At 48.6% G+C, this 25,675-nt stretch overlaps 2 protein-coding genes across 14 annotated transcripts in view; one reads left to right on the top strand and one right to left on the bottom strand.

Moving 5' to 3' along the window:
- The window catches only part of PIGG (phosphatidylinositol glycan anchor biosynthesis class G), a 56,717-nt gene extending 38,285 nt beyond the window's left edge, over nucleotides 1–18,432 (top strand). For 11 of the 13 annotated variants that reach the window (XM_058723285.1, XM_058723288.1, XM_058723289.1 and 8 more), the window contains 2 exons: nucleotides 585–748; nucleotides 5,042–6,231. In XM_058723285.1, coding sequence (XP_058579268.1) covers nucleotides 585–748; nucleotides 5,042–5,255 — 378 coding nt within the window. In that variant the 3' untranslated portion in view covers nucleotides 5,256–6,231. Of the gene's footprint in view, nucleotides 1–584; nucleotides 749–5,041; nucleotides 6,232–17,952 lie in introns of those variants that run through there. The other 2 variants (XM_058723291.1, XM_058723292.1) reach the window with 2 other exon arrangements.
- Nucleotides 18,433–20,952: 2,520 nt separating this feature from the next.
- On the bottom strand, nucleotides 20,953–25,122 carry TMEM271 (transmembrane protein 271). The gene has a single exon (XM_058723283.1). It carries the CDS (start codon nucleotides 24,999–25,001, stop codon nucleotides 23,880–23,882), a length of 1,122 nt encoding a protein of 373 aa, XP_058579266.1. The 5' UTR covers nucleotides 25,002–25,122; the 3' UTR covers nucleotides 20,953–23,879.
- Between the last annotated feature and the right edge of the window lie 553 nt (nucleotides 25,123–25,675).

Genomic DNA, 25,675 nt, shown 5'->3' with positions numbered 1-25,675 from the left:
TGCTGGGCTGGGACAGACATTTGTGCGATCAAACTTATAAATGTCCTGAGTAGCTGAGGAAAGGTCACCAGCAGTGATGAAGATTACAAGTAGAGAGAGGGACTGAATCTTAGGAGACCCTTCCCTTGGATGTAGACCCTACCCTTTTGTGCAGGATGAGCCATGCATTCTTTACCCACCAGGGTCTCAGATCTGACACGTAAGCTGGAGGCCAAGCCCCCCCAGTGGCCAGCGTGCCCTCTTCTTCCTAGCAGCAGCATTCACCCATTGAAAGAGCCATGTGGCAACACCACCTTCAGCCTCTCCTTGGCCACCTTGCCTCCCAAGACCAGGTGCAGCCCTCAGACAGGGTCTCTGTTGTAGGGAGGTCGGTGTGTCTGTCTTAAGTAGATAGATCTGAGGAAGGTTTGGAATTTGCCACAGTTCTTCGGCAGACGTATATTTGTTCCTCCCCACCTGGCGGCGAGGTGGGAAAGGAGTGGGCGGGCATCTGGGGCTCCTGGGTGTCCGTGTCACTGTGGCCACATGCCGATTTCTTTGGTTGCTGGTTGGCTGTGTCAGTGCTGCTTCTACCTGTGTTCCAGGGAAACTCCAACAACATAGCCACGGTGGACATCTCAGCGGGCTTCGTGGGCCTGGACACCTACGTGGAGGTCCCAGCTGTGTTCCTGACCGCATTTGCAACGTTCGCAGGACCCGTGCTGTGGGCCAGCCACTTAGTGAGCTTCCTGAGCTCAGAAACCAGCAGGTGAAGCTGTTCTTTGTCTCTTAGCACAAACTCTGATGGCAGGTCGACCGTTTAAAGAGAGTACCTTATTCCAGATACAGGGTTCCAGACCCCAAGGGGCTAAAAGTCTTCATGCATTCTCTTTTCCACAAATAAGAATGAACAGTCCACAGCATGTGAGCCAGAGGCGGGTGCAGGTCAGGTCTGTGGCCACCCGGGCCCTGTGTCGGGATGATGGGGAGGCCACAGGGGCAGCCAGCTTCTGCTGCTCTCTTCCAGCCTATACCAGGGTGTGGTTTCCAGGGACCCTTCTCGGTTTCTTTGCTTGCTGGTGGCCTTATTGGCCACCCTTCGGGCACAAAGACAAGACATGCTGGCTCTCACCTCCAGGACCCCTGCTACAGAGGACCCTGCACAGGCCTGAGGGGATGCCGTCAGTGGGTACATACTCTGGGGCCGTGCCCTGCCCTGCCACCGAGAGGCCCCATCGGCCTCCACCTGGTGGCCCGCCCCTCTGGCCAGCCCATGGGGCAGCCTACCCCATCCTCCTGCCCACCATGCTCCTCCCTGCTTCCTCATTTGTTTGTGCATTGGCCCTCCCAGAAAGAAGGCTTCATAAGGCAGGGGCTTCCCAGTCTGTGCACCACGGTAACCTCAGCGCCTGGGTCCGGCCTGGCAGAGTGCAGCCTGAGGGGCATGTGGCCTGCCTGATTCTGCACTTTCCAAATAGGCCCAGACTCTCCCTTCTGTAAAACGGTGTGATGGTATCGCCTCCTGGGGGGTGGGGCCTATGTGAGGAGTCCCACGGGTGCTGGAGGTGGTGTGAGCAGCCGTGCAACGTGTGTCAGGGCTCTCTCAGTGCCCCGGTCCCAAAAGCACCGTTGCCTTTCTTAAGCTACTCAGTAACACCCCACAGGCGTGGTCTCCCCTCTGAATGCCAGCGTCTGGCTGAGGTGCTAGACCAGCCCCCACATGCTGAGTGGGCTGTGGAACATGCGGGGCAGGCCCCAGAAGGACAATATTCCTGCCAAATGTCCCGCTGTGTCCCCAGTCCTACAGGGGGATGTCGCTTGGGGGAGGTTGAGGCCTCCTGTCCCTGTTACCCCTCTAGACCCCCACTGCTCTGCCCCCCCCCATTAGAGTGCAGCCCCTGCTATGGTGACTGCTGACCCATGTCTGAACTTCCCGGGACATGCTCAGGTCCCACCTCTCAGGACAGCACATACTTCATGGGAAGCCTCTCGTCCTCACCCCAGACCAGCTCCTGAGACTCAGGCCTCAGGGACCCTCGACTTCTGCCCCCAAGTTCATGTCCACGGGCCACCATCTTCTCCCATTCCACAGTCACGTAAGGGGTGGAGGGGAGTGTAGGAGTGAGTGGGGTGATACCCTCAAGTCAAAGTTTAGAGCAAGAAAGCAAGTAAAGGCTTCACCTGTGGAGAGCAGGCTTCCTACTCCGGGGACCTTCTGGCCGCCCCTCTGAATTGCCACGGATGATGTTTGGTTTCTCCAATGTGGGAGTCTCATTTCTCCAGCTCGCTCTAGGTTTCCTGAGGAGAGATGCCTACAAGTCAGTGTGTTTTCCTCGGATGCACACTTGGGGACCGTCTGTGGATAGTCACTGCTCGTCTGATGGTCAGCGCCTGCAAGCCAAGGCACTGCTGGCTGGAGCAGAGGCATGTGGGGGCCGCTGCACTGCCCGCGATGACCTTCAGGCTCTCGTGCTGCCTGTGAGCCCACGTGGGCCACGAGACCACTACTGGCCTGTTGGTTCTCTCCCTAGCAGCCTCCTAGATGTCTCTGTGACCAGGGTTAGGTTGGGTTGGGAGGCCTCATCCTCGTCAGTGCCGTCATGTGTTGGGGACCCAGAGGGCCATGAGTTGGCAAGACATGCTCGCCTCTGCCTTGGAGAGCTTGACTGCCTTAGTGCACATGGCTCTGCTAAGCACACCGTGTCTGGTCTGCAGACCAGCTGAACAGGTGGGCCAGGGAGGATGAGGGCCAGACAGTGAGAGCCTAGGCTTCTGTGAAGGGCAGTTTCTCTGGTGCTGGGATCGCAGTTTGATTTTCCTGACACTTTTCATCTATCTGTATTGGGGAGGAAAAAAAAAAAAAAAAGCATTTTTTTAAAGTAAGCTGAAAGCATTTTAATCAACTGGAGAGTATTACATGACGTTTTCCCTAATTAAGAAATGTTTCTCTTTTATTTTAGAAAAGGTTTTGCTTTTTCTTTTTTAAAAGCTTTTACTTTTACATCAAGTTCTACTCATTGGTTTTTGGAGTTGCTTTGTTTCAGTCAAGTAAGAAAACTAGAGCTATATTAAAATAGTAGAAAAAGAAAATATTGCTAGTGGCTCAGAAACTGGGCCCTGGGTGTTCATGACCCTTGGCTACAGGGGCTGGCTTCAGGTCTAGAGCCTGGTGGCATGGGCAGCCATGCTGAGCTAGGCCGTGAGGCCTTCATTCGCTCCCTACAGTGCACGTCATCTTTGCTGAGGTTGTGGGAATGGTGACCCCCTGAATGTTGCTATGGAAGGAAGAAGCCAGAGTTTTCTAACTAGGTCATGTTTACTACGTGCGAAATTGTGGCAAGCTCCAGCTTCCGTGCGGTCTGCTCAAGAAGGGAGCAAGGTCCGCAGGCTCTTAGCTAAGCACGGACTCCATGGCACTCCCCAAGAGAGGGGTAGCAGAGCCATGGGCCACAAGCATTCATCCAGGAAGCTGTTCCCAAGAGTTTCACCGGTATTGGTGCAGTGGCCCTTGAGGGACGTAATGAGATAATGCCTCAGGGCCCAGCTCCCTGGAGGTCCTCGGCCTAATGGACTGGATCTTCAGTGGGACCCGAGGTGCAGGAGCTCATGGGCTGGTGGCAGTAGCAGAGAGATGGGTCCGTTACTCGCTGAGCACATCACAGAGATGAGCCCAGAATGGCTGAGCCCCTGAGTCTGCTGGTGTTGGTCAGGACAGCTGCCAAGAGAAGGGCATGTGGGTGGAAGTGGTCACGATCAGTCAAGGGAGCTGGAGAGGAGCACGTGCAAAGGGACGAGGCCACAGGATGGCACGCAAGTAGAAGCAGAGAGAGTATGTTGCCTGCCGGGGATGATGGGGCAGCTGGAGAATGCGGCAGGAAGGGAGGATGGGCACCAAGGCCCAAGATGGAGAACCAGTTAGGGCAAGGTGAGGGCACAGAAGGGGACAAGAACTGTGAGCATGAGGGGCCAGGCACCCTTTGGCCCTTGAGTGACTGTTTGGCTCCTCTCACTGGACACTGAGCACACTGGGGGGAATCTTAGATGGCACCAGATAGTTGTGCCTGGTCGACAGGCCCAGGGAGCCCCTTTGTGGAACACGGATGTGCACACACTCACTCCTCTGCCTCCCAGCCTTTGCTCTACACAGAACTCATTGCTCACCTTTCATGTCCAGACCCTTCCCAGTATGAGCATGACACCCCAAGACTGAAGTCCAGTAATCCCAGGCCCATGTCCATATCCCCATACGAAGCACTGCTGCTGTGAGTCCTGCCCAGTGAAGATAGCTGTGTGTGTGATGAAGGCCACACTTCAGGAAGAGTGGGCAGCGGTGATGCGTGGCATAGACGGACCACAGAAAAGCCACTGACACTCATTGCAGTGTTTGAGGGGAGGCGTCAGAACTAAAACTCGTCTTCTTTTTTTTAATGTTTATTTATTTTTAAGACGGTGGGGGAGGGGGAGAGAGGGGGGGAGACAGAGAATCCCAAGGAAGGCTCCACGCTGTCAGCGCAGAGCCCAACGTGGGACTCGGGCTCACAGACCGTGAGATCACGACCTGAGCATGTGCTTTGAGGGCTGTTTCATGTTTGGGCATGTTCTTCGCGGTTCGTTTGCTTAGCAAACACTCGCAGGCCAGTGTCCCCAGACCACACCAACCAGATGCTTCACTGGGCAGCACAAAGCAGAGCTCAAAACTTGTATCTCATCCAGTGGGATTTTCTTTTCAGTGTGTTCCGTAATATTTGTGCTGTATAGTAGTACATGCACATAATTCTTAAACATGACTGCGAAAGCTGGAGGGCACTTTTCAAAACCATTCTTGCAGATTGTGACACTGGAGAGGGACAGGTTAGCCACCTGCAGCGGTTGTCCCCTCAGGCAAGCTCCTACCCATCAGACTGACCAGATCCAGACTGGGAGGGCGGGGTGGGGGAGGAGGGCCGGGAACAAGAATTACCATGGTCATTTTCAAAGTAAAAATCTCGTTTGCTTTTATGTTCATGCCTTATATGAGGCGGAAGTGGCAGATACTAATACATATTTCCCTTTTTATTAACAGTGGTTCTGCACTGAGTCATGCTTGCTTCTGCTACGCACTGATCTGTTCTTTTCCAGTTTCCGCATATATCATTTTGGTGACATCCCTGCGTTACCATTTATTTATATGGAGTGTGTTTTCTCCAAAACTTCTTTATGAGGGAATGCACGTCCTCATCACAGCTGCCATCTGTGTGTTCTTCACAGCCATGGATCAAACCAACACAAAGTCATAGGCACTGGGAGAACAATATATTTTTAAAGTCCATTCACTTCATGCATTTGAGTAGTGAAAAAAATCTGTTTAAATGCGAGAACATTCTTAAAAATATTGTGAATTCTACAGAGTTGATGAATAGCTTCAGTTTCTTTCACTGCTATACTTGAATTTAGATCAAATAGTAAGTGATTTGAAAGGTCACTTTAAAATAGTTTGGATATGAATCATGTTCCCTTGTTGACAGTAACTCCATAAACTTCTGAACTTCTAATTTCCTCTGACTCAAACGTATGTGTTATTGTGGCGTCGTGTGGACTTAAGAGAGCCCGGGAAGTCTGTGGGAGGAGGCTTACCCACTGCCGGCGTTTACCTCACAGAGCTCAGACCCTTCGCCACCCTAGAAGACACTGGAGGTCTCGGGGAGCTTCGGTTATCATGGGTGCGTTTCATCTATCAACATGAAGACATTCAAAACCTAGTCATTGAAAATAAAGATGTAAATTCAGTCCATGTTAACATAGCATATTTTTAAGAAAAGTAACCATTTTTTTCCAAAAGAAAAATACGTACTGAGGAGAGTGGCATTGTTTTACGTTTTTGCAAATCTCTGTAGCGTCCGATGGTTAGATTCTGCAATCATTCTGTTGTGATATGTGTGTTTGGTTGAAGTAGTCACACAAATACATGGTTGGGAAAGGGAGGAGGAGTACTCTTTTTCTAACCCTTGTGGATGTTCTTTTTCAGACTCCATTAAAATTCGACAAACAATGGTTTCTTAAAGGTTAGCTGGAGAAAAAGCAAGTGCATGTAAAACAGGTGAAGCCCTATTAAGGTCTGCACCTGAGCTAGCAATTACCTGGTTGAGAAGTTCTGGGTCTGTGTAAGAGATAGTTGGGGGAGCTGGGTGAACTGTATGTGGAGCTTTCTGTACTATTTTTGCAACTTGTGAGATTTAGGCCATTTTAAAATAAAAGTTATTTTATAAAAGCAAAGATTGCAGTGCCTGGGTGGCTCGGTCAGTTAAGCGTCCAATTCTCGGTTTCGGCTCAGGTCATGCGTGATCTCATGGTTTTGTGAATTCAAGCCCCGCATCAGGCTCCATGCTTACAGTGCAGAACCTGCTTGGGACTCTCTGTCTCCCTCTCTCTCCGCCCCTCCCCCACTTGCACTGTCTCTGTCTCTCAAAATAAATAAACTTACAAAAATTAAAGATTAGTTGCAATGTGGAATCTGAAACTGTGTCAGTGAAATTCTCTGCTCCAGTTTATTAAAATTCACTGATCAGGGGCACCTGGGTGGCTCAGTTGTTTAAGATCTGACTTTGGCTCAGGTCATGATCTCATGGTTTGTGAGTTTGAGTCCCCCCACGTCGGGCTCTGTGCTGACAGCTCAGAGCCTGGACCCTGCTTCAGATTCTGTGTCTGCCTTTCTCTCTCTGCCCCTCCCCACTCATGCTCTGTCTCTGTCTCTCTCGCACGCTCTCAAAAATAAGTGAACATTAAAGAAAACATTTTTTTAAAGAAACATCTTGGGGCACCTGGGTTGGCGCAGTCGGTTGAGCTACCGACTTTGGCTCAGGTCATGATCTCACTGTTTGTGGGTTCGAGGCCCACATCGGGCTCTGTGCTGACAGCTAGGAGCCTGGAACCTACTTCAGATTCTGTCTCCCTCTTTCTGTGCCCCTCCCCCACTCACACTCTGTCTCTCTCTCTCTCTCTCTCTCTCAAATATAAATAAATGTTAAAAAAAGAGAGAGAGACCTCTTTACACAGCGAAAGCTCACAATGGCAGATACAAGTTTTCCAACTCATGCATTTTAACTTACATAATGATTTGATATTTGTATATATTCCAAAATGGTCAACTCAATCAATCTAGTTAACATCCATCACCACACAGAATTACAATTTTTTTCTTGTGATAAGAGCTCTTAAGATCTACTCTCATAGCAACTTTAAAATATATAATATCTAGGGGCGCCTGGGTGGCTCAGTCAAGTGTCCGTCTTCAGCTCAGGTCACGATCTCGCAGTTCGTGGGTTCAAGCCCCACATCAGGCTCTGTGCTGACAGCTCAGAACCCGGAGCCTGCTTTGGATTCTGTGTCTGCCTCTCTCTCTGCCCCTCCCCTGCTCACGCTCTATCTCTCTCTCAAAAATAAACATTTTAAAAAATTAAATATATCTTAAACTATAATCATCATGCTGCACATTATATCCCCAGGATTTATTTCATAACTGAAAGTTTATACCTCTTGACCCCCTTCATCCACCCCCATTCCCCGCCTCTAGCAACCCCCAATTCGTTTTCTGTATCTATGAGCTTTGGTTTTGTTTGTTTGGGATCCCATATATAAGAGAGATCATACAGGATTTGTCTCTCTCTGAGTTATTTCACTTAGCAAAATGCCCTCAAGATCCATCTATGTTGTCGCATATGGCAATATTGTGTGTGTGTGTGTGTGTGTGTGTGTGTGTACAAATATATGCCATGTTTTCTTTATCCATTCATCCATCAATGGGCACTTAGTTCGTCTTCATATCTTGGCTATTGTAAATAATGCTGCTATGAATCTGGAGGTACAGGTATCTTTTTGAGTTAGTGTTTTTATTTCCCTCAGATAAATACTCAGAAGTGCAATTGTTGGATTATATGGTTGTTCTATTTTTAGTTTTTTGAGGAACCTCCATATTGTTTCCATAGCGGCCGCACCAATTTACATTCCCACCAACAATGCACGAGGGCTGCTTTTCTCCACATCCTCGTGAACGCCTTTGTTATTTCTTGTCCTTTTAAATAATTTTTTAATGTTTATTTTTTTGAGAGAGAGAAAGAGAGACAGCATGAGCAGGAGAGGGGCAGAGAGCAAGGGAGACACAGAATCGGAAGCAGGCTCCAGGCTCAGAGCTGTCAGCACAGAGCCCAACGTGGGGCTCAAACCCATGAACAGAGGGATCGTGACTTGAACCGAAGTCAGTTGCTTAACTGACTGAGCCACCCAGGTGCCCCTATTTCTTGTCCTTTTGATGGGAGAGTGTTTCTTAAAGTACAGATACTTAATATTTAATTTACAAATATTTTAAGATTTTTTTTTATCACTTTCTAAAAATTTTTTTTCTAGTTACAGGTCATTTCCCACTTAATAATCCATTCTGAAAATCCATTGTTTCATGCTAAAACAGTAACTGGGGATCTATTTTCCATGATTTTAAATAGAAAACCACGAGGATGCAATTCATATCATACTCAAGCCCCCAATCAGTTTCCTAAAATGTAGCTACATATAGCAAAGTGTCTACATTTGCTATCATGTTAAGATACAAGATGCTTAAAATTGGTTCCTGGCCGGGGCACCTGGGTGGCTCGGTCGGTTTAGCGTCTGACTTCGGCTCAAGTCATGATCTCACGGTCCGTGAGTTCGAGCCCCGCATCGGGCTCTGTGCTGACAGCTCAGAGCCTGGAGCCTGTTTCGGATTCTGTGTCTCCCTCTCTCTCTGCTCCTCCCCTGTTCATGCTCTGTCTCTCTCTGTCTCAAAAATAAATAAACGTTAAAAAAAAATTTTTTTTTTAAATTGGTTCCTGGCCATCAAATAGTTAATATGGTTATGAACAACAGTTGCTCCGTGTCTTTTCTCCTAGATTTTAAAAATAGAAACTTAAAATCATTTTAAGCCTTTTTACCTCTCCAAAATAAACATTTAAAGCTATAAATTTCTCTGTAAGGTTTATTTTCACTGTATTTACAAAATTTCATATGCTGCATTTTTATTATAATCCAGTTTGAAATATTTCCTGCTTCACTTTTTGGCCTAGTAGTTGGTCCATCTTGATTCCATGTGCAATAGGAAAAGAAGAAAAACTGTAGTTTCAGCAATCATTTAGTGTGATATCTTATACCTGTTGATTAGGTCAAAGTAGTTGTCAGCCAGACCTTCTACATCCTTACTGATTTGTCTACTTATTCTTTCAATTACTGAGAGGATAACTACAATTTCTAACTATGATTGTGGATCTATGTGTTTCTCTCTTAGATCTGTTAGTTTTTGCTTCATGTATTTTGCATTTCTATGCAATAATAATGAGGTAGCAAAAAAGATACATTAAGAAAACAGTTCCATTTCCAACTGCACACAAAAAAGGTAAACACCGGGGCGCCTGGGTGGCTTGGTCGGTTGAGCGTCCGACTTCGGCTCAGGTCATGATCTCACGGTCCGTGAGTTTGAGCCCCACATCGGGCTCTGTGCTGACAGCTCAGAGCCTGGAGCCTGTTTCAGATTCTGTGTCTCCCTCTCTCTCTGCTCCTCCCCTGTTCATGCTCTGTCTCTCTCTGTCTCAAAAATAAATAAACGTTAAAAAAAAATTTTTTTTAAAAAGTTAAACACCTACAAGTAAATTTAGCAAGGGAGGTGAAAGACCTGTACTCTAAGAATTGTAAGACATTGATAAAAGAAAGTAAAAACACAAATGAAAAGATATACCATGCTCATGGATCAAAATAATACTGTCAAAATGTTCATATTATCTGTCCCCAAAAATCTACATATTTAATGCAATTCCTGTCAAAATATCAATTGCATTTTTCACAATACTAGAACAAATAATCCTCACATGTGTATAGAACCACAAAGGACCTCAAACAGCCAAAGCATTTTAAGAAAGACCAAAGCTGACATATCACAATCCCAGATTGCCAGATACATTACAAATTTATAATAATCAAAAGAGTATGGTACTGGCACAGAAACAGACACATAGATCAATGGAACAGGCTAGAGAACCCAGAAATAAACTCAAGCTTATATGGTCAATCTATCACAAATGAGGCAAGAATATACAATGGGGAAAAGACAGTCTCTTAATAGATGGCATTGGGAAAACCGGACAGCTACATGCAAAAGAATGACATGGGACCACTTCCATACACCATACACAAAAATAAACCCAAAATGGATTTAAAACCTGATTATGAGACCTAAAACCATAAAATTCCCAGATGAAGACATTGACAGTAATTTATCAACTGTAGCAACGTTTTCTCTGGTTATGTCTTCTCAGGCAAAAGAAACAAAAGCAAAAATAAATTGTAGGGACTGCACCAAACTAAAGCATTTTGCATAGCAAAGTAAACCATCAACAAACAAAAAGGCAAGCTACTGAATGGGAAAAGATATTTACAAATGATATATCTGATAAGGGATCAACATCCAAAAGGTATAAAGAATCATACAACTCAATCCAAAAAAAAGAAAAAAAAAAGGTTTTAAAATGGGCAGTGGGCTTGAACAGATGTTTTTGCAAAACACAAATACAGATGGCCAACAGACACGTGAGAAGATGTTCAACATCGCTAATCATCAGGGAAATGCAAATCAAAACCACAGTGAGATATTGCCTCACACCAGTCACAATGGCTAAAATCAAAAATACAAGAAATAACAAGTGTTGGCGAGGATGTGGAGAAAAGGGAGTTCTCATGCACTAGTGGTGGGATTGATAATTGATGCAACCACTGTGGAAAATATGGGGTTTCCTCAAAAAATTAAAAACAAATACTGTATGATCCAGTAATTCCACTACAGGGTATTACACAACAAAAACAAAAAACTAATTCAAAAAGATATATGCACCCCTATGTTTATTGCAGTTTATTTGCAATAGCCCAGATATGGAAGCAACCTAAATGTCCGTTGATAGATGAATGGATAAAGAAGATGTGGTATACACCTCATGCTAGTCAGAGTGGCTAAAATGAACAAAACAGGAGACTATAGATGCTGGAGAGGATGTGGAGAAACGGGAACCCTCTTGCACTGTTGGTGGGAATGCAAACTGGTGCAGCCACTCTGGAAAACAGTGTGGAAGTTCCTCAAAAAATTAAAAATAGATCTACCCTATGACCCGGCAATAGCTCTGCTAGGAATTTACTCAAGGGATACAGGAGTGCTGACGCATAAGGGCACTTGTACCCCAATGTTTATAGCAGCACTCTCAACAATATCTAAATTATGGAAAGAGCCTAAATGTCCATCAACTGACGAATGGATAAAGAAATCGTGGTTTATATACACAATGGAATACTACTTGGCAATGAGAAAGAATGAAATATGGCCTTTTGTAGCAACGTGGATGGAACTGGAGAGTGTTATGCTAAGTGAAATAAGTCATACAGAGAAAGACAGATACCATATGTTTTCACTCTTATGTGGATCCTGAGAAACTTAACAGAAGACCATGGGGGAGGGGAAGGGAAAAAAAAGGTTAGAGAGGGAGGGAGCCAAACCATAAGAGACTCTTAAAAACTGAGAGCAAACTGAAGGTTGATGGGGGGGTAGGGGAGAGGGGAAAGTGGGTGACTGGCATTGAGGAGGGCACCTGTTGGGATGAGCACTGGGTATTGTATGGAAACCAATTTGACAATAAATTTCATATTAATAAAAAAAAGATGTGGTATATATACACAATGAAATATTACTCAGACATAAAAAGAATGAAATTCTGTTATTTATGGCCTACGGGTTACTAAGTGAAATAAGCTAGACAAAGAAAGACAAATACCATATGACTTCATATGCAGAATCTAAAAAACAAAACAACAAAAACAGAAACAGATTCATAAATACAGAGAATAAACTGGAGGTTGTCAGGGTGGGGGAGGTGTTGGTGTAGGGGTGTGTCAAATAAGTGAAGGAGATTAAGAGTACAAACTCCCAGTTATAAAATAAATAGGTCAAGGGGATGAAAAGTACAGCATAGGGAATATAGTCAATATAATAACATCCAGTGACAGATGGTGATACTTACTGTTAACATTACATAATTATTAATTGTTGAATCACTATCTTGTACATGTAAAACTAATGTAACGTATGTCAACTATACTTCAATAAGAAAAATTTTTAAATAACTTTTATTTTTTTAATAAATTTTTAAAATGTTTATTTACTTTTGACAGAGAACAAGCAGGGGAGGGACAGAGAGAGAGGGAGACACAGAATCTGAGGCAGGGTCTGACACAGGCTCTGAGCTGTCAGCACAGAGCCTGACGTGGGACTCAAACCCACAAACTGTGAGATCATGACCTGAGTCGAAGTCGGAGGCTTAACCGACTGAGCCACACAGGCGCCCCTAAAAATTTTAAATGACTTTTGAACCTGTTACTAGACATGTATACATTGATATTTGTTATATCTTCCTGATATATTTACTTTATATCATTATGAAATATACCTCTTTATCTCTGGTAATACTCTGTCTTAAAGTCTATTTTATCTGATATTAATACTGCCACTCCAACTTTCTTTTGATTAGTGTTTGCATATAACTTCTCCACCATTTTGATTTCAATCTACTGTGTTTGTATTAAAAATGTATTGAAGGCTCTTATAAACGCAAAACTTAGGTCCTGCTCTTCTATCCAGTCTAACAATCTCTGCCTTTTAATTTGGAATATTTAGGCCATTTACATTGAATGTAGTTATTTGTAGGTTGGATGTAGAGCTGTAAGTTCTCTATTTGTTTTCCTTTTTGTCACTGTTATTCTATTTCTTTCTTGCCTTTGAATTAATTTAATAGTTTTTAGTAGTACATTTTATCTTCACCATTGTCTTTTATTTTTTAAAAAATGACTGACACTATCTTTTTTTTTTTTTTTTTTAATTTTTTTTTTTCAACATTTATTTATTTTTGGGACAGAGAGAGACAGAGCATGAACGGGGGAGGGGCAGAGAGAGAGGGAGACACAGAATCGGAAACAGGCTCCAGGCTCCGAGCCATCAGCCCAGAGCCTGACGCGGGGCTCGAACCCACGGACCGCGAGATCGTGACCTGGCTGAAGTCGGACGCCCAACCGACTGCGCCACCCAGGCGCCCCTGACACTATCTTTTAGAATAGTTCTGAGTGTACAGAAAAATTCATTGGAAAGTGCAGGGAGTTCTCATATTACACTCCCCCACACATAGTTTCCTCTATTAACATCTTCCAGTAGTGAGGTACACTTGTTATAATTGGTGAGCCAATGTTGATACATTATTATTAGCTAAAGTCTACAGTTTACATTAGGGTTCACTCTTTGTCTTGAATATTTTATTAGTTCTGAGAAATGTGTAATGACATGAATCCACCATTATATCATTTATCATTATATAGAATAATTTTACTGCCCTAAAAATCCACTGTGCTCCGCACATTCATCCCTCTCTCCCCAAAACCCTGGAAACCACTGATCTTTTTACTGTCTCCATAGTTTTCCTTTTCCAGAATGTCACACAATTGGAATAATACAGTATGTAGCCTTTACAGACTGGCTTCTTTCACTTAGCAATATGCATTTAAAGTTTCTCCATATCTTCTCATGGTTTCGCTCATTTCTTTTTAGTGCTGAATAATACTCCATTGTCTGGAGGCACCAGTTTCTTTATCCATTCGCCTACTGAAAGCACTCTTGGTTGCTTCCAAGTTTTGGCAATTATGAATAAAGCTGCTATAAACATCTGTAACTGGCCAGTGTCACTTAGCGAGAATTCAGCTCCACTTCCTGCCATGAAGATCTTGGGACACAGTGTGCAGCTACATGCAGGGATCTGAGAGGAGCAGGGTGAGATCCCTAATATTGGTTGTGCAGAGACCCACAGAGCCCATGCAGGAGAGGGTGAGGACCCGGGAAGGGAGGCCTATATGAAAAGAAATCCTGGATTACTTGGCATGTTTGGACACATGAACATCATGTTTTCATTTTTGTCAAAAGCTGGGGATGAGTTGGCCACAGGTTCATGGAAAACGTCAGTTGTTAATTTCAAGGAAAACAAGAAAGATAATAAGGTCATGGAACACTGTATACTTCACCAGTGGATGATGTTTATGATCTTAATAAAGTAGAATACTGATTTTGGAAAAAAAAAAATCCAGAACTATTGGCATTGTGAAGAGAAAAGGTCATGCGTTGAGTTGGGAGTTCCAGGAGTCTATCCCAAAGTTCAATAATAAGAAGTCAGTAATCACACCCAAAATGGAAATAATCAGAATAGCAGTGTACTCATTGTTTCCCATAAATACAGAAGCATATTACCAAAGAAAGGGCTGCTTATGGGGGTGGAAATACAGAGTAGGAGGGCAAAACGATAGTAAAACTGACTGAAATGATGCATTATTAGTTTGATTTAACGGATGAGTGTAATTTACCACAGTAACAGATTAATCGAGAAAATAAATGACTATGATGATGAGAGAAAAGCACTGATGGAATTCAATACCAATTTATACAAAACTAAACTAAAAATAGAAGAAAACATGCTTAAAATATTAAAAGATATCTACCAAGAGCCCAGACAAGCCCCATACTTAATGACTTCAGTCCTGTCATCCCCACCTCTATTCAAGTTTGTGTTGGAGATCTTAGAAAGAACACTTGGGTGGTGGGGGGTGCCTGGGAGGCTCAGGTGGTTAAGCATCGGGCTCTTGATTTTGGCTCAGGTCATGTTTTCACAGTCATGAGATTGAACCCTACATCAGGCTCTGTGCTGACAGCATGGAGCCTGCTTGGGATTCTCTCTGTCTCTCTCTCTGTCTTTCTCTCTCTCTCTCCACCCCTCCCCCAATAAACAACAAAAAGCTTCTTTCTAAAAAAAGAAAAGAAAAGAAAAGAAAAGAAAAGAAAGAAAAAGAAAGAAAGAAAGAAAGAAAGAAAGAAAGAAAGAAAGAAGAAAGAAAGAAAGAAAAGAGAGAGAGGTGGGGGGAAGAGGAGGGAGGGAGAGGGAGGGGAGAGGAGAGGGGACACTCGGGCCAGAAAACATGGCAGAGGGTTTGGAGAACAAGAAACAAAAACCATCAATAATCACAGATGATATTGGAAATAGGTTATTAGAACTGAAAAGAAATGTTTGCAATGTTGCTGGGTACAAAATCTGTATACAAGATAAGTAATAGTCTTTAAACCAAACAAGTAGATAACATAGTTTTCAAAAAGACAGCATTGACAATAACCACAAAACTTGAAATGCATCTCAGGGAAAATCTGACACAAGTCATGCAAGGTATTTACAGACAAAAATATGGAGATTTATTGACAAACATATAGGAAGACCCAAACAAGTGAAGAGAGAGACTTACTCAAGGATGGATGAAGGGGCTCACAATTGTTAGGGTGGCATTCACCCAGATTAACATGAAAATCCAGTGTGGTTTCGTTCCGCACCCCAGCAAGGCTCTGCATGCCAAACGACAGTCTCATCTAATATGCATGTAGAAAGGGCCAAGAACAACGCAGAAGAAGGCACTGAACAATCAGTACAGACACCTCTCTAGTAAGAGTGGAAATGCAAGTGAGGACACGGAGACGCCATTTCCCACCAAAAAAGGAGAAGACAAAGCGAAGGGGTGCTGAGATGGGGACCTGGGGCTGTGTGCTGCTGGGGGCTATAACTCTCTGAACCCCCATCTCCACACCACACGGTGCAATCACACATGGGTGTGGGACCTACGGAAACAGGAAGACAGGTAAAGCATTTTCCTTGCCCTGTGGACTATGAAAGTGAGAAAGGGCATGATCCAGGGGTGACTTACTGCCATTTGTCCGCACGGTGGAATCAGTGGGACACAATGTGTCAGAGGAAATATGCCGCAGGCACAGGGAGAACCACAGATCAATCTCAGACACATAATGCTGAGTGCAAGAAAGCATATTACGGGAAGATCAAATATAGTATGATACCATCATGTACAGTTTAAAAACATGCAAAAACAATACTGTATCCTGTGCGTGGACACACACTTTTGTGGTAGAAGGACAAAAATATGGCAATGGTCCGTAACCAGCTTGAGTGAAGTGTGGCCAGAAAGACGAGGCGGAGGCTCTGGCTGCTCCTGTAATACATTACGGTTAATAGATGTTACCTGTATATATTTAAGAGTAAAAGAGAAATGTGGACCAAACATGGGAAACAACACTTTAAAATCTTAAAATTTGGGGTTTTAGTTTGACGTTTCCTAGCAGCGCACACTGAATCTCAATGCTGATACGTGTGTTTTCTTTATATGCAACGCTTTGTGTCTAACATTTTCCTCAATCAAAATAAAAGAAGCATGCGAGAGGCTGCTCTAAGACTCTCCACACGCAGCTACTGGGCATTTGAAATGCAGCTGGTCCAAACTGAGATGTGCTCTATGTATAAAATACATACAGATTTCTGTACTTAACGTGGAAAAAAAAAAAAAGAATGTAAAATCTCTTTGCCCTCCAGTTCTCCCAAGAGCAAGCACAGGCACTTGAATCAGGGTGAGTGGCAGTTAGGGAGTGTGGGGCACCCTCTGGAACCCCCAGTATCTGGCCCAGCTGACAGTTGTTGAATGAAACACTGAATGAGGTGAGTTAGCAGAGTGCTGAGTTGAAGAGCTCGGAGGTGGGTGTGTACAGGGCATGTAGGACAGGATTCCGGGGGTGGGTGATGGGAGTCACTCAGCCAAGAAGGGGAAGATGTGAAATTTGTGGCAAAGGCTGAGTTCAGGGTCCTCAGGGACCCGGAAGAGGGACGTGAGCAGGTGGCTGGTTATAAGCACCCAGGGGTCAGAAGGGACATGGAGATTGTCACACTACCCACCCTGTGCCTGGGTTTACAAAACTCCCACAAATGCTGCTTAGAAACAGAAAATTGGTCCTGCCTTGCGGCTGGACTGAGTTCAGATGGCAGTTCTCATGCCGGCTCTAACCTGGGCACAGAACCGAGTTCCCCAAGTCTCAGCTTTCCCACCTGTAAAGCCATCGTTTTCAAGATTAAAGGAAGCAGTGAAACCAAAGTGCCTGGCCCATGCCAAGCACTCCATACAAATTAGCCATCGATCAGGCGGTGCCCAGGCCGCCGACAAAGATGATGGTGTGTGCCCAGGTGAAGTTTGAAAATATCCAAAAACAATACTGTATAGTGTGCATGGACGGACCCTTGGAATCCCGGGGGCTGGCCTGCAGTCTTTATAAATGCTTGTTGGTTGGGCAAGTGAGGACAAGACGTCCGGCAGCTGGCGGGGCCTTCTTTCCCCCAGCCTCAGGCTGGACTGGGTCGGAAGAGGTGAGGGAGGCAGCAAGTGGCGGGCAGAGCTCATGCTGGGAGTGGCTCCACCGTGGAGAACCAAAGTAATGCACTTAGGGAAAAATAACCTGAGTTACACCAAATAGGCAAGAGGGACCCTCAGGGGCACGCTCCCGGGGACAAGAAGGGGGAATACAGAGCAGACACTGTCCTGCAGGGGAATCAAGGGAGGTCTCAGCAAAGGTGATGTCCCAGCTGAGCCAGGACAAGAGGACACAGGGTTGGGGGACAGGGGACGGGCACTCTTACAGAGGCTGGGAGGTGAGAGAGCAGGCAGAAAGAAAGCTCCTAAGATGAACAAGATGGAGGCTGACCCAATGTCCTGCAAATGCCCTGGGGTAGAGGGGCCTACAGGGATTCCTGCCAGAGGGAGAAGGTCACCTTCAGAATAGCCTGGGATCCTGAGGCCTTTGTTTCCCAGAAGGACTGGCAGCCCCTCCCCACCTCCCAGGCACTGAAGCCACTCCTGCCCCAACCCTACACGGAGAAGAGAATGACATATGCCAGTCTGGATTTGCAAAATAATTCAGTTACTGTGGCTGTTACCTCAAAATATTTGCAAATAAACCAAATATAACTTATTTTCAGAAAGCATTTCCCCTTGGGCAATTAATTTTAATGTTTCTGCTTTTTTTAGAATATTCATCTGGAAGATCTATTCAGCTCCCTAAATACCCATGGTCTGATGAGGGCTCCAACGGCTTTATTCCCCAGCAGCACGTCCCAGGGAGGGAGTGCCTGTCCTCTGAGGTCCTGAGCAGCTAGACCCACACAGAAAGGCTTGAAGGCTTCCTGCAGAAAAGAACGAGCAAACCACAAACCTGAAATGAGCTCTGCACTGAGTTCAAGATTTGTCCCCCAAAATTCTGGTCCACACAGAGCGTGGCCTTATTTGCAGATCACGCTGGATTAGAGTGGGCCCTAAAGCCAATGAGAATGTCTTTGTAAGACACACAGAAGGGCACCCAGAGACAGAGGAGAGGGCTGCACGAAGGCAGAAGCAGAGATTGGAATGATGAGTCTCTAAGCCCAGGAGCACCAAGGAACACCAGCATCCACCAGAGGCCGGGAGAAAGGTCTGGAATCGATTAGTCCTCAGAGCATCCAGGAGGAAGCAACCCTTCCAACACCTTGATCTCAGACTATGAGAGAATAAATATTTGCTGTTTGAAGCCACCCAATTTGTGGTACTTTGTGACGAAAGCCACAGGAAACGAATTTGAGCCCCAGGCACCTGAGGTGGTCCAGGCCCCCACTACCAGCCCCACACTTTGCTCCAGAGACACACCCTCCTTCCTCAGCCAGTCAGCACCACAGCTGGTTCTGCTGTCCCAGTGCACACCCAGGATCTGATGTTTGCCACACTATTCATTCAAAGGGCCCTACCAGATAGGAGCCCCCCGTCAGACTGTCCCCAGGCCCTGGTGGCTCACAGAGAAGGCTGCGGGGTCAGGCTGGGCTGGGTCCATGAGATTTTGCTTCCCTTCGGGAACAGGGCAGTTCTTGAAGGCCAGTTTCTTAGTGGGACAGCACAGTCTGTCCCGCATTTTGGGGAAATGTTGCATCAGGAGTAGAGGCGAAGAAAGAAATCAGGCTGGTGGTTTAGGAATAGGGTAAGGGGGGCGCCTGGGTGGCGCAGTCGGTTAAGCGTCCGACTTCAGCCAGGTCACGATCTCACGGCCTGTGAGTTCGAGCCCCGCGTCAGGCCCTGGGCTGATGGCTTGGAGCCTGTTTCCGATTCTGTGTCTCCCTCTCTCTCTGCCCCTCCCCCGTTCATGCTCTGTCTCTCTCTGTCCCAAAAAATAAATAAAAAGCGTTGAAAAAAAAAAAATTAAAAAAAAAAAGGAATAGGGTAAGGACCACAGCAGGTGCACAAGGTCAAAGCTGGGGCCTGAGTGTTGGGGAGATGGGCAGGTGAGGTGGGGCACCCCTCCAGCAGCCGGGGACGCCTCTGTCCACCCGCTTACCTGTTCTGCACATTCCTGGTAGACCTGGCCACACTCAGGCACAGTCTTCAGGGCCAGGACAAGAGCCATGCAGAGACAAGGCATAAAGGATCGTTGGCACGTTTAAAGGAGTGTGTTGTGCTTTCACACAGATTTTATTGACCCTAAAGCGGCAAGACATATCATTGGCATTCTGTTGAGGATAGATGGCAGATGAAAAGGCAAATCAGAGATCAGGGCTTCTCTAGGTGAAATTCTCATGTGTAAATCGATTCCCCTCAAAACATGGAGATTTTAAGAAAACTATTAGAAACACGGCTCTGTGGTAGGAACCATCAGGCTTTCTCCTGCCACCCCAGGAAGTCCTTGGAGAATTCAGATTGGGGACGTGACAATATATGAATACTATTTTCCTAGGTTAATTTTTTCCCATTTTGTTGGTGTTTTGTTACTGTGTTAAAGAGTGGCAAATTAAGCAGATATTGGATCATCTGGAAAGTAAACCAGTTGACATTAGGCTGTGGCCTCTGTCTCATATAAAAAACAGGTACACAGATATATAAAGTTGGTACATATCTTTATGCCAGAATTCATTTTTCTTATGGTCTCTATCATTTATTAATGTTCTTTCTTGATGAGAAAGCAGTGATTTGAGGGTAATAATAACCTCGAGGGCACCATGGGACAGCGTGGCATGTAGGCAGCCCTTGCTCAGCGGGGGAGTAGACCTCCAGGTGACCCAAAGAGGTCAGCACCAACCAAGCCGTGGCAGTGTCTACACAACACGGACCCACCTAGGCACCTAGGAGGTCAGCCTGCCCCACAGCACTCGCACGGATGCCAGAGCACCTCTGATGTGGCTTGCTGTGCTGTGCAGGCATCCAGGTAAGGGGTCACCCCGCTATCTTCCCCCGGCACGTGACAGAGTGTGCAGGCCTGCGCGAATCTCTGCACCCACCAGGTACCCTCCACGGCATGCCTACCGCGTGCACACCCTCTACGCTGCAAGGGGACGCGCCAGTCTACAGTCGGGCCTCTCCAACTCAGACAGATTCGACCTGGACACCCCGGGCAGGGCTGCTGGCCTGGCCCTCAGACACTTCTCATGAGGCGCTATATGCGTGTGTGCTTGCGTGCGTGTGTGTATGTCCCACACAGTGTGTGTGTGCATGTGCAGACATATACACGTGGAACGTGTGGGCACTTATTCCTACACATGCATGCATGTGCATTTGTCCTTGTGTGCACGTATGTTCACTCGTGTGCGCCTGTACTTGTGTGTGCATTCACGCACCCGCACGTGTGTGTGTGTGTGTGTGTGTGTGTGCATGTTCAAGGCTTCTGCCTGAACTGTGTCCTGACACCAGCCAGGAGTAAAATCTTTATCACCAGCAGCTTGATCTTCATCACAAACACTATCTGACTGGTTTTTAAAATTAAATGATTAATTGACTTTCAGTCAAAACTTCAGTTGCATGGTTCGGATTTGTGTTGCCAAGGGCAGAACACCCCCTCTGACCAAAGAGAGTCCTGTAAACCCAGATGCCTGAAACCCTGGGAGGGCCTGTTTAGCAATCTAAGAAAACATGCCTTGTTTGGTGGCTACCCCCTGTGTTATCTTAGTTAAATTATTCCCTTAAAAGTAAACAATCTTTATGTTTAAAATAATAACTTACAAACTCAGCATTAAGTCATGTAACAATGCTAAAATGTGTTTAGTTTAATTCCGGTACTTTGTCATAATCATAAACTCTTGATCTGGCCTCCACCAGGCCAAGCGTTCGTTACTTATTATTCTGAGAAGCAGAGTAAGACCCATTTTAGGAAAGTTCCAGGAACTGGCACTATTTTGTAGAGCACAAAGAATCCATTTTAAACAACTAAAACTTACGGGAAGTAGAATGGACGTGAATAAGAAGTGAGGGCCGCGAGGCGCAGCCCCGCGGGGGCAGGAGTGGTCCCGAGGAAGTCACTCCTAACTGGAAGGAGGTTCAGTAGCTTCCTAATTCTCCACTCATTTCCCTGAGTACTGATCTTTGGAACAATGTGAGTTTGGGGAGACTTGATTTTATTTCCTCTCATAAACTCTAAAAAATAAAACCCTGGTATCCCACATCATTATATCAGCCTCAATAAAGTGGAGTTGACAATATCCGTGGAGTTAGACACACTTGCATCTTTAAAAATCTCATCTAGTCCGTTGGGCATGTAGAAGTTTGCCAGGGGAAAAGCAGCTGTCTGCACACCCCAGATGCTCCCTGCTGCCCTGGCCAGATGACCACCCAGATGGCATGATGCTCCTGTCGGGCTCCTGTGCTGGCCCCACCCACCTCACCCCCTTCTGCCTTCTGTTCCATCTCAAGAAATGTCTGAAAGTTGAGAGAGGTCACTGATTTGGATTGCAAATTTGAAAGATTCATAAGGCATATGACATTTTAAGCTGTACAAACCATGTAAGATGAAACACTTCAGAAAACAAGAAAGGTACTGGGAGGTCTGACGTCTTGTGTCCATGCTGCCCACGTGTTTGCTCTGCTGGGGTGGTCCTTGCCCGGCGGCCTTCTGCAGGAACCCACCGTGTGCCCGTCTATCCAGTGCACAGTGGCCTAGCCACCTCCACTGGGTGAGCTCTGGGTGGTCAGCCCTGCAGCTGCCTATGAGATATCTGCTCCAGGAGTGGAGAGCAGCCCTGCTCAGGAAGCAGGAAACCCCTGGCAATTCCTTCTTGATTTGACTTAGGTAGATGGGGAAAAGTATCTAAAAAGCCACTTTTGCTGCCACTTATCACATTTCCTGCTTAGGTTGATGACCATCGGGCTGGTGGTACCAGGGCAGGTGATGGGCCAGGCTGCGAGGACCAGCGGTGGGACTAGCTGAGCCATGCCCTCAGCCTGGCTGAATCCCGAGGCTGAATATGGACCAGTATCTGAAGAGGCCTGTGGTTCAGAACCTACTAACTTGGCTGTGAATCATCCTCTTTCCTCAGGCAGCATCAACATAACAAGGAGATCTCCATGTTACACGGCAAGGATCAGGTGCTGACCGGCGACAGGTCCCCTCCACTCCTCTGCATGGAAGCCGGGCCTCCTGTCTCCAGCAGCCTCCACTGCAGCTGGGCAGCCCCGCCAGGTCCAAGCTGGGGTGGGGGCCCTGATTGTCTAAGTACAGGAGACTGTGGCTTTGGGCAAGGAACGTGGAGCTGAGGAGAGGTCTTATCCCAGAGCCGGCACCCGGAAACTCCACCTCCATCCCTAACTCCGGCTACTTTCCCACAATCAGAAGTGAACCCCTTTACGCTGCAAAGGCATTACACATTATTTGTTCATTATCACCTAAAGTCTGGTGCTCACCCCTGGCAGAGCACTGGGTGTGTCCCTACCTCCTTTGGCTCGGGGCACACACTATTCAGGTCAGGGTGGGGCCATTCCGCTCTTCCGCTACACTATTCTGCTCCAAGCACCTTAAGAATCATCGGCACACCTCCCCGGCGCCACAATCCCAGCACGTGGGGTTGTGCTACCTTTTGCCCAAGACGCTGAGCCTGCTTGGCTCCCAGCCAGGCCACCAGACTGGATGGAAGCGTATTTTGCCGTCACGGAGAATACATTTCATATTGTGCGGGTAAGCATCCTAAGGATTTAAAAGTATGACCTTCACATCAGTTAAGGCTATTTAAGGGGTGTATTTTAAATGAAATGCTATAATATGCAAAAATTACCAGATCACTGAATTAATCAACAGGAAAATAATCTTTGCCAGAAAAAAACTATGACTGTGATTTTCCAAAATAGGATTGGATTGTTCATATATACTAACCAAAAATAAGCTCAGCTTTGCAGTAGAAACCCCACCGCCAATTTCCAAAAAAAGAAACGTTTGGGACCTGGTACACACACAGGGGAAGTTAACTGCAGGAAGAGGTTGGATGGAGGCAACCGCCCAGCAGAAAACTCCAACTCAGCGTTTGTCTGACCAGATCCAACCACTGGCCCCAAAGTGGGTTGTGTGTCGACACCCTCTAACTCCAATTTGATGAATATCTCCAATAACATAGCAATTAATTTAATAAAGGAACTAACCAATTTTAAATTGCAATAAATTTACCAAACATTTTCACTGTTTATGGAGAGCTTTACAGTAAGAAAGTATCAACAAAAGCAGGCACATCCGTGTACAAAGTGTCGCTTGTTGGGTGCGTTTTCACTTCTGCCATTCTGCTCCTTCTGTCCTCTCGGCGAGGGTTCTTCCTCCCACGAAATCACCCTCTCTTTCTGAGCTCTCACCCTGGACTGGACTTTGCCAAAGAGAAGTGCGATGGGGGCGAGGCAGCCCCGAAACATTTATTGTAAACTTTAAAACGGAATCCGGATACGAACAGACACAGAAAAGAAGAGAAACCTCCCAGACACAGAAATGGTAATACTGGAGGCCCAGTCTCTCGGCGAGGGGCCCTCAGCGACGCGAGGCCAGTCCGCCCCTGAAGGTGCATCTCCGCGGCATGTCCACGGCAGGCCTGGTCCTCGCTCGCGGGCGGCGGGCGGTGGTAGGCCGGGGAGGCCCGCGCCGGCTGGCGCGCCGTCCGTCCGTCCGTCCGTCCTTCCGGGGAGGGCCCCGGGGCTCAGCAGGCCCGGCTCGGCTCCCAGGGGCGCGCGGCCTCGCAGGGCTGCCGGCAGCAGTAGGGGTAGGAGGCGTTGAGGTCGGGGTCCGAGGGCGCGTACCCCGGCAGCTCCACCGACGGGTGCCCTCCGCAGCACACCTCCACACCCGCCTCGTCGAGCGCGTGGAAGACGCCCACGTTGATGTAGGAGACTGCGTGGTGCGCCCCGAAGCCAGCGCAGTCCCCCGGGGCGGCCACGTCCGAGTCCTCCGGGGACAGGATGGAAGCGTCGCTCGGCCGCGGCTGCAGCCGCCGACCGCGCCGGCCCCGCCGGCCCCGCCGCGCCCGGGAGGCTGGCGGCTGCGCGCGGAGCCCGGGGCCGCCGCGGGGCCGCGCCAGGGCCCGGGCCGCCCTCCGCCGGCCGCGCCGGCCGCGCCGCGCCTGCGACGCGCGGTAGTTCTTGACGAGCAGGAGGCTGAGCAGGCCCAGCAGGCACTCGAGCGAGTTGAAGACGGTGGAGAGCACCAGGCCGCGCTGGTAGTCCTTGAGCTGGCGGCACTTGGCCGACGTGGCGCTGTCCAGGGTGCTGCGGGCGCGCGGCGCGCCGGGGGCCGGGCCGGGGGCGGCGGCGGCGGCGGCGGCGGGGCCGGGGGCCGACGCGCGCGGGGGCAGGCAGTAGTGGGAGTACTTGCGCTCCACGAGGGACACGGTGTCGCCGTCGATCACGGCGCCCGCGAAGGCGCTGAGGACCCCGAGCATGAAGACGAGGACGCCGAGCAGCAGCAGGTTCTGGCTGCTCCCCGGCCCCGAGGGCCCGGCCGCGGCCCCCGGCTCTCCCGGCGCGGCCTCGGGAGCCCCCGCCGCGGCCGCGGGGACCCCGAGCCCCGAGCCCGGGCCCGACCCCGCGAGCGGCGCGTCCCGGGGCCCGCAGCAGAGCAGGGCGGCGCCGAGCAGCGAAAGGCCGGCGGCCAGCAGCAGCCCCGAGTAGAAGGCGCCGGCGGCCGCCCCCAGCCGGAACGGCTCCCCGCGCAGCTCCGAGCCCAGCGAGAAGCACTTGAGGCCGACGGCGGCGGCGCTGAGCGCGCAGGCGAGCAGGAGGCAGGAGGAGAGCGCGGCGCAGGCCCCGCGGACGCTCCACTTCATCCTCCGCGCCCGAGCCGGCCCGCACCCCGCGCGCCCGCCGCCGCCGCCGCCCGCCGCCGCCCCCGCCGCCTGCGCCTCCTCCCGGCGCCGCGCGGCCGGACCGCCGGCCTCCTCCTCATCCTCCCGCGTCCTCCCGGGCCCGCGCCGCCGGCGCCGGAGTCCGCATCCTCCGCCTCCCGCCGCCGCCGCCGCCGCCGCGGCCCCGCGCCGGGAACCGATGCGGCGCGGAGGACCGCAGGGCGCGCGCGCCCCCTCCCCAGCCCGCGGCGCCCCTCCCTGGACGCTCCACTCCCCCCACCCCACCCGCCGCCCCGTGCGCCCGGCCCAGGCGCCGCCTTCCCCCGCCCCCCTCTCCACCCTCAACCCCCGCAGCCCCTAGGACTCCCCTCTGCCGCCTCCCCAAGGAGAAGTGACCCCCCTCCTCCCTCGCGCCTCTCCGCCTGCCTCCCACTCTCCCGGCCGCTCTGGGAACACTACCCCCCACCCCCACCCCAAGTCTTTCTACCCCGGACTCCTCTAGGGGCCCACTCCCCAGTACCTCCCACCTCTCGGGCCCCTAAGGCTGCGCTTCTCCCGCGACCGGGCTCCACGCCCACCACCGGCCTACCAGCGGCCTGGAAGCCTGAGGAAGTTGGCTTGGGGTGCAGGGAGAGGGGGAAGAAGGGAGCCCGGGT

Source organism: Neofelis nebulosa, chromosome 3 (assembly GCF_028018385.1).
Source record: "Neofelis nebulosa isolate mNeoNeb1 chromosome 3, mNeoNeb1.pri, whole genome shotgun sequence".
In the NCBI taxonomy this organism is placed as follows: domain Eukaryota; kingdom Metazoa; phylum Chordata; class Mammalia; order Carnivora; family Felidae; genus Neofelis; species Neofelis nebulosa.
The sequence above is the reverse complement of the archived record's forward strand: the minus strand, read 5'-3'. Positions and strand labels throughout refer to the sequence as shown.